The following is a 16063-nucleotide window of genomic DNA, read 5'->3' as shown; positions in this document are numbered from 1 at the left end:
CCTTGCGATAGTAGACATAATTGTCGGCAATGAAAACTGAGTAGAGAAGCTCCTTTTATGCTAACTCTACGAGTCTGGAGTCTACCCCAGGCAGCTACTAGTGCCCCCCACTTTGGCTAGATATAGCTCCAAAAGACTCCAGTCTTTTCTAAAAACAAGGATTTTGCTTTTTGCAGTCAACTTTGGCCTTACTCTCCAATTTCTTATGTAATAAAAACAGTATCACAACAACTAATGCGATCATAACTGAACTAGGTTACACCGTGATGCTCTGGCACAATTGGGAATTTCTTGTACTGCCCTACATACTTACGGTGCTGCCTTTTACAAGAATAATTCCTATAAAAAACTCTTTTAATCTCGTTTCTTCATCGTATGGCCGCTTTCATACTCAACAGTGACTAAAGATAATATTTTTAGGTTTAGGTCATCCTAAAAAGCACATTGCTTGTGAAAAATGAACCATGGGTTCCCCTTGTCCGCCTGAACAAGAAAGCGGGCTCACTTTTCATCAAAAATCATTGAAAATCATGAAAGGCTAAAAATAGCGTGAAAAGCGCTCGAAAAGCCATTTTTTAACAAAATTGAATCGTAGCATTCCCGGGACTCATGATTAAGGTTTCAGCCCTGCTTTTACAAAAAAGCATCGAGAATCACAAAAGGTAATAAAAAGCTAAATAAACCAAAATTTTTCAAAATTGATTCAAACATTCATCTAACCTACCAAAACATGAAAACGACCTTGCTTTTCATTTTAAAACGTTACAATACTATCGAACAAGAATTATGGACCAAAAATTCAAGAAGTGGACATCCAAATCTATTTCGTTTTTTAAAGGGACTCAAAAATTGGGGATCTTATATTTTTGTTGCTACAATAGCTCCACAAACAACTTGTCCACCTGGCAAAGACCACACAAAAGCATTTTTCTATTATTCCTAACAAAATTTAATACATTTGGATATCTTCATGATGGACTATAGTGAGAGATCTAGTGGCATCAAGTCCTTATGCATGTCCTATGTAGCCTCAAGTACATTGTACAACAATCATAGCAAGGGGGTGTGGGCTAGTAAAAGGGAGAGTGCTTGTATGGAGGAGGCACCCTATATATGTTCTCTACAGCACTAGTAGTTTGTTGGGGTGTTGAGTCAACCACCTATACTTTTCTAAACGACACAAGAGAAAGTCAAATATAGAAAATAAGATAGAATATGAACATCACAAATGGCATAGCTTGGCACAATAGCCCATAAAAAACCCTTATATTAATATTGTACGTGAGCACTCTAGATATAGAGCACCAAAAAGATACAAATTAACAAGAACCTCGAGCTTCTTGTATCATGGATTCTGGGGGGGTTGGTTTTAGTACTTATTTGGGTTGCTCAACTAGCCATCCTCCTATAGCTATCTCTTCCTCATCTTTGTAGCAAGAACCTATTGTGTTTCCTCAATGTCAAGTATCAAACCTTGCCCTCTCATATCTCAATTCACCTTGTGAAATTTTACATATTTGGCATTCTTGGCATTCTTACCTCATCATTTTCCAAAGTCTCAATCGTTCTAAAAGTGGAGCACGGTGTTCAATGAACTATTATCAACAATGTCCCAAATCACTATCTCTCACTTCTCCTCATCACCCCATGCTAGTAATTTAGTGCAACATTTAACCACATAAACTTGTGAACACTAGTAAGGTGGCATCACGAGCAATTATAGAGGGTTACTTGTGTGGCTTGTAGAAGCATATGTCAAATCAAGAATGTCTATATTATTAAAACAATGGCATCAACGAGAGGAGTGGCATTAATAGAAACAACCCTAATCACATTCTCTCCTTCTCTTTAGCACCCCCTTCTACCAATTCAATACTCTGTTAAACCTTGTAAACATGATGTGAAGATTCATGAGGTGCAAGGTGAGATTATAGAGGGTTACTTGTAAGACCCGTAGAAAGAGGTGTCACATTAGGAATGCATGCCTACCTCTTTCTTAGTGTTATTCTAACCCTCACGAAGATCAAAAATTTTGAGGGATTTTTGTTCGATTATAAAAATAAAAGGTGACCCTTGAAAATTAAAATTTTCATATGAAATAATCTTTTTCTAATTTTCATCAACTCCCCACATGCCTTGAGAACAAATGCCTAAAAGGTTTTGATGGTTTTTTATTTTTTATCAACTCCCCACATGCCTGAGAACAACTCCCTAAAATGTTTTGATGAGGTTTTCTTGGTTCATGAGTATAAGAATTTACACAAAAGTTGCTTATTGCCATAGAAGTGGCTTCTGTTCTCACAACCCTGGTGGTCCACAAAGATTACAACCAATATGAATTTTAGATTGGGAAATTATACACCCAAAAGAGATGTGTGAACACTAATAGTAAACCTCCAATGAAAGCATAGGTAAGTGCATCTTGAGAGGAGCCCTTGTGTTGAATCCAAGGAAAACAATCACGAGCTTCCTAGCCTTGACTATTGCATAGAGTAGGAGGAAAAGTGAGGAGCCTTGATCCACATCCAATGAAAATAGCTCAAATATTCATGGTATTCCCTTTTAGATGGGCATTTCTTGCAATCATATAGCCCAAGTAATGAAATCCAACCAAAAACAAATCTCATATGAGCCTCTTGGTGCTTCAATATTTTGGACCACTAACTATGAAGAGCACCATTCATTCGCCTTCTAGTCCTCCAAAAACACCGTGTTGGGCTTTACCTTGTCAATGCTCAGGTACAAGGAACACCTCAAAGAAGCAATTAAAAACCCTTATATTATTTGGACAACAAGCCTCGTCAGCTAGCAACATCTTAGAAGTTGACAACTATATCAAACAACTCATCATCCTTGCTAGAGATGTGATGCATCGGGAGGGATTGCGTACATACTTGACGAATAGAGGCAAGGGTGGTGGTAGAGGGGAGCACCCACAAATGAGAAGAACTACCTCTACACTTGTCACACCTCACTTATGGCATCTTGCTTCACCTATAGACTCAAAAGCTAGTTGCCATATTCCTACCACCCCAACCTTCCAGGAACCTTCCCTACCTACTTCATGTAGGATTCTAACACTAATAATCGTAGAGTGAGACAAGCCTTTTCTCCCTCCTATCACCGTAGTGCCAAATGTCTATTGTATGACTGGCCCCACTATGTTGCATGCAAATAGTCAAAGGTGTTACTAGAAGACTTAGTTTGCATTAGAAGGTGAAGACAATTGGCAACTTTTTTTACTTACATCATTAAAAGCTTGCACAAATGTTAAAAATGTAAAAAAATCTTCTAATATGGGCTTAATATTCCAACTATTGCTACATGGGATGATTGTATGACTACTTTTGTAATGCAAAACCCATGTTTCCATCAGACTCGATGAATGGAGTCTTACCAAACGGCGAGTGACCATTCTCAAGCAAAGAAAAAACCGAGCGACTTTCTCACAAACATCCCAAATATTCTTGTGCAAAATAGATAGTTGCCTCCCCAACTAGTGAGTCTAGTTTTGCTAAACAGGATTGATCAAAAAGTTCACTCCATGGTCGACTAGGAGAAAGAGTAGCTCTCAATGGATTTGATAATCGAGACCCAAAAACATGGGCAATTGAAGTCTGCGTTGTAGAGGTCCAAGGCAACTAATGAGAATGTATTCTTTGTCGGCGCAGACTGTTTCCAATAGGGGTTTGTTTTTTTGGGAAAATTACCAAAATACCCCTCTAATTTCTGGAAATTCCCAAAACACCCCCAATATTTGTCATAAATTTCCTTCAAATTTTCCAAAATACCCTTGGTTGTGAGATTAAATTTCTCCTAAGATAAAAAAATTTGTAGCTTTTCATAAGAAGACTCATTGCTTATCAATATAAAATGCTAAATCCAGAATTTGAGTTGATTATGTAGGCTTTGGAGATGAATATATTGCTTTATTATCTTTAGACATAATTCCCTATTTTGCGAAGTAATTGTACATACATACTTGCCTTTTTTTGCAAGGAAATTTGTGGCAAATTACATGCTAAGCATGCAAAAACGGATCTCAATAATAAAAAGGGAGTAAACATTTAAAAAATCTTGAACAATCCAACCAAAATAGATACAAGATTATTTTGGGCATTTTTGAAATTTTAGGGGTATTTTGGAAATTTCCACAAATTAGAGGGGTATTTTGGTAATTTTTCCTTTTTTTAAAAATGGCTTTGGGTGAGTAACCTGGCATGATTCTAAAAGTGTTTTATTAGTGGGAATCAGATAAGATCACTTCTATTAAGTTAAAGTGAAATTGGGAAGGTTGACCAAGTGGCATGTGAGTAGGGTAAAGGGGCCAATATAAGGCCACTTAAAACATGGGGACCAATAGAGGGACGTCCAATTTGAAAGATATGGATTAAATGATAGGATTGACAATTTTCAATGAAATTGATATAGAAAGATAGATCATATCAAGTGCTTGCCATTCCCAATGCCATCCCAATCATAATTCCCATCTATTTAGGTAATATTTTCCATTTAATTTAAAGGTGGCCTTGTTTTGGACCCAAGTCCGTCGTTGGCCCCTCTCCCCTGGTGCATGTTGAAAATTCAAAATAGCGCCGGCGCAGGCTTTTTGCAGTAGTTTTTTTTCAGTTTGAGAGAGAGAGAGAGAGAGAGAGAGAGAGAGATCTCAAATGAGTTGCAACTACTAGAACAAGATCTCACAAAAAATCAACCCGTGCATATTTGCAAGCATACAACTGGCAAGTATTTTGACTCTCTATGTGTCACAACAACAACAACAACAACAACAACAACAACAACAACAACAACAACAACAACAACAACAACAACAACAACAACAACAACAACAACAACAACACACGGACACAAATACGGGCATAGGCGATCTTCTTCGATTGCTCGTTCTCTCTCTCTCTCTCTCTCTCTCTCTCTCTCTCTCTCTCTCAGGGCCATGCATCGTCGATCACTTGAGCCTTTTCCCTAAGGCTCTCTCTCTTCTATTTTCAGTAGAGTATTGATCCTGAGTGTTGCATTCCATTGCTGGCGCAACTCTAAATGTTGACCTAGTCACTTAGAGCTATTGTGTTGGCAAAGGTACTCCACTTGACTCGCATGGAGTGACTCTGTGTGTGTTGCATTCAATTGCTAGCGTAGCTCTACATGTTGCTCAAGTTAATGGGTACTCGCCTTCGCCCGATTTGCCTTGGCGGATAAGGTCGGGAACTACCAGGGCGGTGATATAAGCGGTAGCCGAGGTGGTCCAGAACTGGCTCGAACGAGCCGCGCATGAAGGGGAGGCCCTCTCTCTCAACTCTCCCTCTCTTGCAAAAGCTTAAAAAAACCCTGATGGAAACAGTTGTGCAAGAGAGAGAGAGTTTCCACCTCCATGGCAAGGTTTGAGAAAAGCATTTTACATGGGCTCAAAAAGACTCTTCATCAACACTTCCTTCCACCAAAAACTGAAGTTTAGTGTATATCTAACCTTGCTCTCGTCTCTACACAAATCTTGTCGCGCTGCTGCTATCGGCAAAGCCCTTTTTACGCAAGCGCTATTTTTATTATAAAGCAACGCTATCTTTCTCACAAAGCATCAGAGTATCTTAAAATAGCCTTAAAAAAAGCGTAAAAAATGTATACAACATTTCACAGGCACCAGAGGCACCAGGTGCAAGCAAGCAAGCAGTACCAACAATAGACTTCCCTTTGAGGAGGCAGCAAATGAACACCGAGCATTTGGCTCAATTTTTATTTTTTTGAGGTAATCCAAATTTTAAAATTTCAAAAGAGATGGCAGAATCGCTGGATGCAGCCTTGCAGCGGCGGGGGTTGCAGGTGTGCTCGCTGCCCACAAAGGGGCGCTGTTTGTTTGCTGCCAAACACTTTTCTCCTGGTGCTCTTCGACTCTCTCTTGACAGTTCTGAATTTTTGTTTGTGTGTGTGTGTGTGTGTGTGTGTGTGAGAGAGAGAGAGAGAGAGAGAGAGAGAGAGAGAGAGAGAGTTTTCTGCAAAGGGCCAAAATGACCTAAACTCACAACGATATGTGTCGTGACACAAGGACCATGCAGAAGACACGTGCAGAGAAAAGTTGGTAGAGACATGAAAGAGGATTGATGATGCTTTATATCCTCCCATATTTGTGGTGTCAACATGTGGACCTTAGGGATGTAGATGAAGAAGTCTATGAGCTTTCTCTGTATGATATGGGCGCTCTGTGTGCTGGTCTTCTTAACCTCAAGAATGCTTCTATGTACCTCCGCAGAAAGAGCTTTAGAGAGAGTGACTGAGATTCCTTTCTAAAGAGACAATGGAAGTGGCCCTGGATCTCATAGTTGGCAAGTCTTCCGCCTATGTAAAGCTCGTACGTTTTTGGCTTCACAAATCTGACATATTTTCTCTTTGGGGGGTACACACGTATTTGATAGTCTATCTCTAGCTGCTGTGAGTATCTATGTATCTCATTCATATAATGCATCCATCATGTGCATCACGGAAAGATGATATTGGTCAAAGCTACCTTTGTCGTCAGTGCTTATGAAGTTTTCAATTGTTGTCTTTGACCTCTAAGAGTGGAAGACGGAAAATCAAGAGAAATCGAGATTGGGTAGTTTGCCTATGCCAAACCCTTGAAGCTAGTACCAAGATACCATCTACATGGCAACAAGAGGTGTCCCCCTCCATAGTTGGTCGCTGTTGGGAGGGCTCTAGGATGAACTACGCTACAGGTGATGGGGAGCTCTTGTAGTCTGTGGCTCCAATGTCTAGGACCATCCTCGGCAAGGTATGTATATGGTTAGTGCTCCCCCCCCCCCCCCCCCCCCCCCCCCCCCCCCCCCCCCCCCCACCCCACCCCCACCCCTCCTCCCCCAACGCATAGAGTGAGTGTGAATCTGCCTTGGAGTCCTGTGTTGTAGCCTGCGTGGTTCCACCAGTAGGGCTGTTTGCTTCCTGCCTCTCAACCAGTTCCCAACCAAGCTGAGGGTGTTGCAACTCTTCCTAATTTCCCTAATTTGCTGCTTGTTCTACTGTTTTAGGCTAGCTTGGGTGGCACTTTCCCTGAACACATGCCATGGTACGCTCCGTCTTCAATACAGCTGGCTTTTTCCCTTGCCACTTTGTTTGCTGCTGGGATGTCCATAGTATGAGGTTGTGGCGATGGCCTCATCCGTGCAGTGTAGCAGACACCACTTGGAGGGGCTCTCGGGTCCTGCTTTAGTCGGGCCTGCAACAAACCTTGCAAGCAATGGGCCCTACATTGAGTCGCATTTGTGGGTCTTCGTGGAGGTGTAGGAGTTACTCAACCTGGCGAATCTCCGGTATAGGCTCCAAAGGTTGTTATCAGAGCCTCCTTCACTGTCTTCTTGGAGTTCTCTCCATGCTATGGTCCTTAGGTGCCACCTTCAGCAAGTGGATTGATTTCTATCCTGGGTGATAGCACCTTGTCAGCTCCAGTGTAGTGCTTTGTTGCTCATCTTGTGGCATCCTCGTGCAATTCTTGGTGATGTCAATTCTCCCTCATCTTCGTCAGATTGCTCTCTGTTGTGTTTATTCATTGCCTTTTGCTGCCTGATCGTACCACTGACGAGTTGGCGGTCAGATCATACAAGCTGGCTGTCAATGCCTGACTTTCGAGCTCTTGCCATTGCAGACGTTCCCTGTCCTCTTCACTCTTGGTGGATTTTGGTGGTTTAGGTTTTTGATATATAGTAGCAGAGTATGCTTTTGATGGAAGGGCCTATCTTTCGGAGGTTGCTGTCATCCTCTCTCCACTTGGTTTGCAAGGGCACTTTTTACTCTCTTTACGAGAGTTTTTTGACCCTAGCTTTGAGTTTCCTACAATTTGGCTTGTGTGTAGTTTTTATAGTTTCTAGATTGTCACCTTCGGGCATGCTTTGTAATTAGTGATGTATTTGCCCTCACAATCAACACCATGTGGGCGTTCTGAAGGATTTTTCAAGTAATAGAAATCAGCCTCTTTCTTTGCAAAAAAAAGGGGGAGAGAGAGAGAGAGAAATGAAATGAAATGTTATATTAACGTCTTCAAAAGGCCAAAGTGACCTATGAGACCAAAAAGGTACAATGTGGTGGATCTGATACCAAGTCAGAGTAACAAAATGACAAAACAAATATACTATGGAATCTTGGACTGCTAGGTGTGAACGAGGCAGAGCAGCTAGCTGGGGTAGCTAAATCACAAGAGATCCAGCATCGGTCGATGGCAGATCTCATGACCGATGCTGGATCTCATCAATCTCCTCCATGGTCAGTAATCTGACCGGGCGTCGTGCATGTCGGGCCAAAGTGATCCGAATCCTCTGATGCAGCCTCCGTCGGTGCTGTGTAGTCCTCCGCAGTCGTGGGCGTCTGGATCTCCCCATCTCGGTCGCCCTGTCCATCAGTGTGCCTCTGGTGTGAGGCGACGAGCTCTGTTGTGGTAGTAGCTCCTTCGGGTGTCCAATGTCTGCTCTAAAGAAGTCTGTGATGTGTCTCTGAGACTGGCTAGCCTCTCCTCTCATCAGGCTCTCTCTGTGTCGGCGCAGCTCGAGTAGAAACAAACCCAAGCATCTCTGATCCTCGTATTGCATGACTCTGGAGAGTGGTCCAAAGCCCTCTCTAAACAAGCAGTGGAAGCGGCCTCGTATCTCGTAGTAGACGGGGCAGTGGCATGTGTAGTGCAACTCTGTCTCTGGCTCCATGCCACACAGGGGGCATGTCCTGGCCTCTACTGGTACTCCACTATATTTCCCAGTCTCGATCCGCAGCTGGTGTGAAGATGTGCGTATCTAGCCAATAGCACATCGTATCCCATGAGACAAGTGAGTGTCCATGTATATGGGCCTCGTCACAAAACCGTCCTCTGTAAGTTGGAGAAGATGCTCTTTGTAGAAAGCCATCTTCGTGCCCAGCTCCTGTGCTGGTTGTATCCATGTCTTCCTGATGTCTAGCTGAGCCAGTGTCACGTGACACATCCCAACCTTATGTGTCCGTGGACAAGCTACACCACAGCAGGGTTCAGTCAGTTCAGTCAAGTCTAGATTAGCAGTGATCTGGCACTTTTGTGAGTCTATTCGTAGACTGTGCATGCCTAGTCACTTAGCATAGATACATATCCTTCGGTTGCACACATCATGATCATCGGAATTCCCATCAGAATCCATTAGCATCCGTTAGGGGAATTTTCCAGTGCATTTAGCCTATTTTCCTATTTTTGGTTATTTTCACTTATTATTTTCAAGTGACTTTCCAACAAAAGTAGGTAGGGCAATTTTGCTAAGTTAATATATAAGCAAACCCAAGTTAGCACTTTTTGGTAGAAGAGGCAGCAGCTTCCTGCTCAACAGGCAACTTCTCAGCAGTACCTCCCCTCTACATCAGATCCATTGCCATCACCACCCTCCCATGGCGTTTTTCTCCCTACAGCCAGCCATCGCCATAAGCCTCCAGTTCTTGGCGCTTTTCCCGTGACAGGCTCAGCCCAGCCATTAGCGTTTTCACTAACTCTAGGCAGCCAGCATTGATCAGCGTTTTGTAGCAGATTATCATCCCATGCATCAAAGACTTCAGCGTTTTTGCTTGCAACACCAAACCAGCAGTAGCGTTTTTGGCAAGATGCAGATTCAGCCAGCGTTTTGACTTTTAGCCCCTTGCCGTAGCAGATACACACAGTTTTCAGCCCTAGACACAGAAGCATATCAGCCCCAGATCGGTTGCGGATGTTCCCCCATTTTCAGCCATAAAAACGCAGCCAAAACAGTCATTTTCAGCCACCAAAACAGTCCCGGAATTCAGCGAATAGAAGAACTCAGATTTCAGCCATCAAGTCGCCGTTGTCATCACTGTCGCCATCATCGGCATAGTCCCATTGCATCAGTCCATTGCATTCGCATTGTACACCTTTGTGCAATCAAAATAGATCACTCTCGCCGACGAGAGTGGGGCCTTTGGAGGAGGGTTTTACAACTCTCGGGTGTCGTATCTCTTCTCTCTCCTTCTCTTAGTCTCATTCACTTGCACGCACAATATCCACTCACTTTGTTCGTGATCATAGCACTCTCCATAAAGACGGAAAGCTCTCTCTTTCCCGAAGAACTAACAGCCAGGTCCTGTCGGATGAGCGTGGTGATCTCGGATTGTGTAAGAATCAAAGAGGGTGCCTCTAATGAGTACTGGAAGGGGGGCAATCTGTCTATGCTGAACCCATGCGCCTGAAACCATGATGTCATTTCACCATACCAGCTATGCTGTATCTCCCTGCATGGCTAACTGTCGAGAGGTCTCAAGTGCAAGGCGGGCATATCTGTCTCTGGGAAGTTCCCACATGCGGTGTATGAAGGAGACAGATCTGGTAAGCGCCTCGACTACCAGTGGGGGAGCAGCTAGCTCTGCTCGGATAATGGCACGTGGTACTGAAGCCTTGGCTCTAATGAGCTGCGAGATCATAGAGACCAGAGGCTTCTCCATGTCCCCCCACCTATCAGTGCGACCTGTCCTCCCGTAATGATCCAATGAAGGTCCCCATATCTCAGCTCCATAGAGCAATGCAGACGCCACTAAAGTGTCAAATAGCCAGAGCTTCGTCCGAGGCTCCTGAAACTGAACCTGTGAACGCATCCTCTCCAATTTGCCCAATGCTGCATGGGCTCTGGTCAGCAATCTAGTCTCTGCTGCTCTCCTCAGTGAAAATGCTGGTCCACTAAAAACCACTCCAAGGTAAGTGTAAGCATCGGTATACTCCACCGTCTTCTCGCCATATGTGAATGCGGGCGCTGACCTCCTGATCCACTGTGGGGTGGTATTAAATACCATGACTTGGTTTTACCAAGGTTGACAGACAAACCACTTTCGTTGGCAAATCTATGCAAAGCATCCAAGTGACGTTGCATCCCCTCTGGAGAGTCGGAGATCAACACAATGTCATCAGCATAGAGCAATAGTGGAATCCATGTCCCTGCCAGTTGTGCACCTCTATCACCATCTCTCTCAATGTAGTCAGCAACCTCATCCACATACATACCAAATAGAGTAGGAGAGAGTGGGCAGCCCTGCTTCACACCAATAGGGGAGTGAACCGGTGCGGATAAACCCTCTGAGGTGCGTACATGCCCCACTACTGACCTGTACAAAGCCATGATCCCCCAAATGAGCTCTGTGGGTACTCCCATCTCCTGTAATCTGCGCATCAATCTAGCTCTGGGTACTGTGTCAAATGCTTTGCGGAAGTCCACAAAGCTACAATAGATCCGTCTCCCATGTGATCTGCCCTCCTCAATGATGGCTCTGAGTGTCAAGATATGGTCAAGAGTAGAAAAGCCTCTCCTGAAACCTGCCTGCCCAGCTGCACGTATCCCTTCCCTCTCTGCCCATCTACTCAGCCGCTGCTCAAGAATGGATGCGTACAACCGTGCCAATGTGTGTCCAACATGATAGTGCGATAATTCCCAGGCTCCATAGGGTCTCCTGACTTGAAGATGGGTACAATCGTAGAAAGGCTCCAAGTATCAGGTAAGCTCTCACACATGGCACGGTTAAACATAACTGTTAGAAGCACTGCTATTAGATCTCTGGCATGCATAAAATGCTCAGCCACTAAGCCATCATGATCATATGCTCTCCCAGTCCTCATCCTGTCGATGGCCTTCCTCACCATCTCAACGGTAAAAAAAGCACATGTGTGTGGGCATGGATCGGGGGGGGTCGGGGAGGGGTGGCTGTCCAGAAACTGTGTACAGAGATGATGCGTACTGGCCCCAAGTCTCTGTAGAGGTAATGGCAGGGGGGGGGGGGACTGCTCATGAAAGAGCCGCCCACCTCACGCGAGTCTTGACTCAAGAATAGCTGGTAAAGATCCTGCTCTAGTCGAGCCAAAAATGCCCTTTTCTTCCGCCGCACTAGGCGTCGGAAGTCAATCTGTGACTGCCTGTGAGTGATGTCTCCCAAAAGCACCTCTCTCTGAAGTCTAGCTCTAGTCTCGCGGCATTCCGCATCATACCAACTGTTCTGGGGCATGCTCCTAGAACGGCGTCTTTGCTCAGGCTGAGTGTGTGGGTATGCCTTTGCTGCTGCATCATGTAATGTCTGTGTTAGTATAGTAGTAAGCTCCTCCAGAGGTCGTCCTGGCTCCTCAGTGCACAAGCGTCTATATATCCCATCTATGTATACAGAGTCCGTCTCCCACGTGAAGGTGTAGCGAGTAGGGGCAGCTGCCCGTGGCCTGTGTGCTACACTGAACTGGAAAGAGATGGTCAACTACACAAGAGCATGATCCACTGCCACACCAACAGGTGTGGGCCCAACAGTGAGATCCTGGATACTAGAGATGAGGCTCGGCTGTGCCATGACATAATCCACTGTGCTGACTCCATGTCTGTGTGGAAAGCAGAGAGGCAGATATCTTTACATTATTTGCTACTTTCCCCCGAGTACGTCAATATATGCACCACCTAAAGGACAGTCCCCCTTTTCTATCTTGGATGATGACATTAATGTGGGGCATAGACTGCCCAGGGGCGTGATGTGTCTCAGAGTAGAAGATATCTCTCCCGGAAAAACTCTCCTCAAAAGCACCTACATCAAGACGCATAGATCCATTACAATTCCAGGTAGCAACTGAGAGAGAGAGAGAGAGAGAGAGAGAGAGAGAGAGAGAGAGAGAGAGAGAGAGAGAGAGAGAGAGAGAGAGAGAGAGAGGGGTGAGCTGTTGATTTGCTTGCTACCAGCTAAGTAGTCAGTCCTTAGCCATCCTTTTGCCTCTGCTTCCTCCCTCAAGCCTGCTCGTCATTAGAACTAGTGCTCGGTCACTTAGAGCATTAGGTTGCATCGATGGCCTCTTACATGCCGTGTAGAGGAACCACTTGGAGGGGCTCCCTAGCATAGTTACCCGGAACGCGGAACAAGAACGGCGATGGGATTTCCTATGGAACGGGGGAACAACGAGGGGTCCGGAATGGGAACGGCGCGGAACGGGAGGCATAAAAACACCAAAATAATGCAATTTTAAGCTCTATGTGATTGAATAATAGTAGTGTCAGAGTCCTTTGACTCTAATACTCACAAAAAACTTGATTTGAAGACCATTCACAACGATTGTGTAACTCTAACACCGCCCTCGTCGTTTATGGGCTGAAAACAGAGAAAAACAGCAGCTTGTCGCGATGGAAACTCTCTTCGTAGACACTTCTTGGCGATGGAACTCGCGCATTGGGTCCTGGCGACATATGGTACACTCGGGGTAGCCATGGGCATCACGGGCAACGTCTTCTTCGGGGCTGAATTTCTGCAGCAGCATCTCCTTATTGCTAGCGCTGGCCACCTCCTCTTGTCTTCTTCGCGGCAGAGCTCTGGAGTCTACTCCCTAGGGCTGGCACATCCCTGTGAGAGGGGGGTGCTGGTATGGCTTTTATAAGCTGATGGGACAGTAGGAATATGTTAGGTGCAGCGGAATGATTGTTTGCGCTTTGCTCAAGATGAGTGCTTCGAACTGTGCTCAAGGTTCCTTTTAGTTCTTATGGAAGGGAGAGCCTCCCTTTCTTAGTGGAAAGTACTATGATCACGAACAAAGTGAATGGACAATGTGCGTGCAAGTGAATGAGACTGAGAGATAGAGAGAGAAGAGAGATACGACCATAGTAACAGGGAATGGCCATTTTCAGGTCCCCGTTCCCCGTTTCCATCCCAATTTTTCGTTCTGAATACCCGTTCCGTGTTTCAAACGTGAGTATCCGAAACAGGGAATGGCATTTCATGCATGTTGCCGTTCCCTGTTCCCCGTTCCGATTTCCCGTTGCGGGTAACTATGGATACGACACCAGAGACGTTGTAAAACCCTCCTCCAAAGGCCCCACTCTCGTCAGCGAGAGTGGTCTACTTTTGATTGCACAAAGTGGTACAATGCGTATGCAATGGACTGATGCAACTTGGACTATGCCGATGACGACGACGGTGAGGACGACGACGACTTGATGGCTGAAATCTGAGATCTTCTAACTGCTGAATTTCGGGACTGTTTCGGTGGCTGAAAATGACTGTTTTGGCTGCGTTTTAATGGGCTGAAATTGGGGGAACTTCTGCAACCAATGGGGATGTATCTGCTACCTTTCTATAGGCTGAAAACCTGCGTTTTGAACTGCTGAAATTCTGCGTTTTTAGGGCTGATGTCGCTGGCTGAAAACGCTGAGGACTTGCAGGCTTGGTGGCGTTTTTGGGCTGAAAACGCTGATGATGACTGTAGCGTTTTTGGTTTAAAACGCTAGGGCTGTCTACTGTTGGCGATGGAAGGAATCTGCAATGGCTATGCTGTCGATGATGCTGACGATCATGCAAGACTGGGAAAAACGCCAGGAAAGGGGAGGTTGACCTAGCGCTAGAAAACGCTAGAGGTGCTGAGGGGGGTACTGCAGAGAAGTTGCCTGTTGAGCGGGAAGCTCCTGCTGCCTCTTCTGCCAGAAAGTGCTAACTTGGGTTTGCTTATATATTAACTTAGCAAAATTGCCCTACCTACTTTTGTTGGAAAGTCACTTAAAAATAATAAGTGAAAATAACCAAAAATAGTGAAAATAGGCTAAATGCACTGGAAAATTCCCCTGATTGAATCTGATGGATTCTGAAGGGAATACTGATGATCATGCTGTGTGCAACCAGAGGATATGCATCTATGCTAAGTGACTCGGCATGCACGGTCTACGAATAGACTCACAAAAGTGCCATATCACTGCTAATCTAAACTGATTGGACTGACTGAACCCTGTTATGCTGTAGCTTGTCCACGGACACATAGGGTTGGGATGTGTCACGTGACATTCTCTCCTTTTCGAAGTGAGGTACTGGTACCGAACTGTATGGCGTCGAGGGAGATCGCCAATAGCATCCGGAATCCTGGAAGGGACTCTTCGCTGGCGCACTCTGATGTGTGGGTTGTGCGGTACTTGAACTTCATAAACGTCTGCAACGCTTGCTTCTTTGGGCCGCGCCGAAAGCGAAAAAATCTTTTGAATCTCCTTCCTTGCGTCAACTTTGTCTAGAGTCCTGCGTCTTCCGTCTTCCATCTCCAACACAAAACCATGAACATACCCATTCCATGTAAAGTGAAGGAAAAAAATCTTGTCTTCTCTAAAGACTGTGTATGCAATGTAGATGAACATAGAGACGGAATGACAAACCGTTCATCAAACACATGCAAACTATGAGATCGAATCTTTTCTGTTTGATCGAAATCAATCAACTGTGGCAAATCACAATGGAAATGCCCATGCGTGGTGCTCATACTATCATGTGCTCGTTCGGAAACTGTGTCATGCCAAGGAAGAGACATGGAATGCGACTTCTTGACATACATACTTTTAAGCTTTTCACGAAAAATCCGCATACATTCGTGCTCATCCATGAGAGAAACGTGCTCAACATACAGTATGTCATGCCTAGGAAAAGGGATCACATAACGATGTTGACTAAAATACAGGAAACCGTCACGAATGAAACACTCGAACAATGCGTGCGTATCAATCATGCGAACACATAATACTTCCTATGAGGGTTCTGTGGACATATGCTCGAGAGCCAAGATCGATCCTTCGTGATTGATCGAATCTGCAACGAGGTTAGCTTCGCTAGTAAAAGCATCCACTAACACATCATCCTTGTAAACAATCACATCATCTTCATGCAACTCATCATGCTTGTGATAAAACACATCTTGATCATGCAAAACATCTTGCTTGTCTTTATCATCCAAACCATCATGCTGATCATTGTCAATCAGATCATCATCATGCTCATCATTATTAATCAATTCATCATGCTTCTCATAATCATGCAAAGCCTGTGTGTCATGCTGTGGAGAAAAAGAGATTGAGAGAATCTCCTTATTCCGAATCCTTTCAACCTTGTCCTGCATATTAGCAATGAGAGATGGAGAAGGCGCAATGTCCTCTCCATGAAAGATAGTAGGAGAATCACTTTTGGCATTGAGAGTTAAAGTGTTAGCCTCAAAATCAATGAGAGCGTTAGTCTCACGAAACCATCGAATGCCCAAAATCATATCACATCCTGAGAGAGGAGAAACAACAAATCT

At 44.6% G+C, this 16063-nt stretch overlaps 1 protein-coding gene across 6 annotated transcripts in view; it reads left to right on the top strand.

The window, feature by feature from the left end:
• The first annotated feature begins 5645 nt into the window (after positions 1–5645).
• Positions 5646–16063, top strand: part of LOC147423275 (histone-lysine N-methyltransferase ASHR1-like) — a 122097-nt gene continuing 111679 nt past the window's right edge. For 2 of the 6 annotated variants that reach the window (XM_086501261.1, XM_086501257.1), the window contains exon 1: positions 5648–5890. In XM_086501261.1, the coding sequence (XP_086357387.1) occupies positions 5788–5890 (103 nt within the window). In that variant the 5' untranslated portion in view covers positions 5648–5787. Of the gene's footprint in view, positions 5891–6075; positions 6359–16063 lie in introns of those variants that run through there. The other 4 variants (XM_086501258.1, XM_086501255.1, XM_086501256.1 and 1 more) reach the window with 4 other exon arrangements.

Source organism: Adiantum capillus-veneris, chromosome 26, assembly GCF_014529385.1.
Source record: "Adiantum capillus-veneris isolate H3 chromosome 26, ASM1452938v2, whole genome shotgun sequence".
In the NCBI taxonomy this organism is placed as follows: Eukaryota; Viridiplantae; Streptophyta; class Polypodiopsida; order Polypodiales; family Pteridaceae; genus Adiantum; species Adiantum capillus-veneris.
This window is presented reverse-complemented; position numbering and strand designations above follow the sequence as displayed.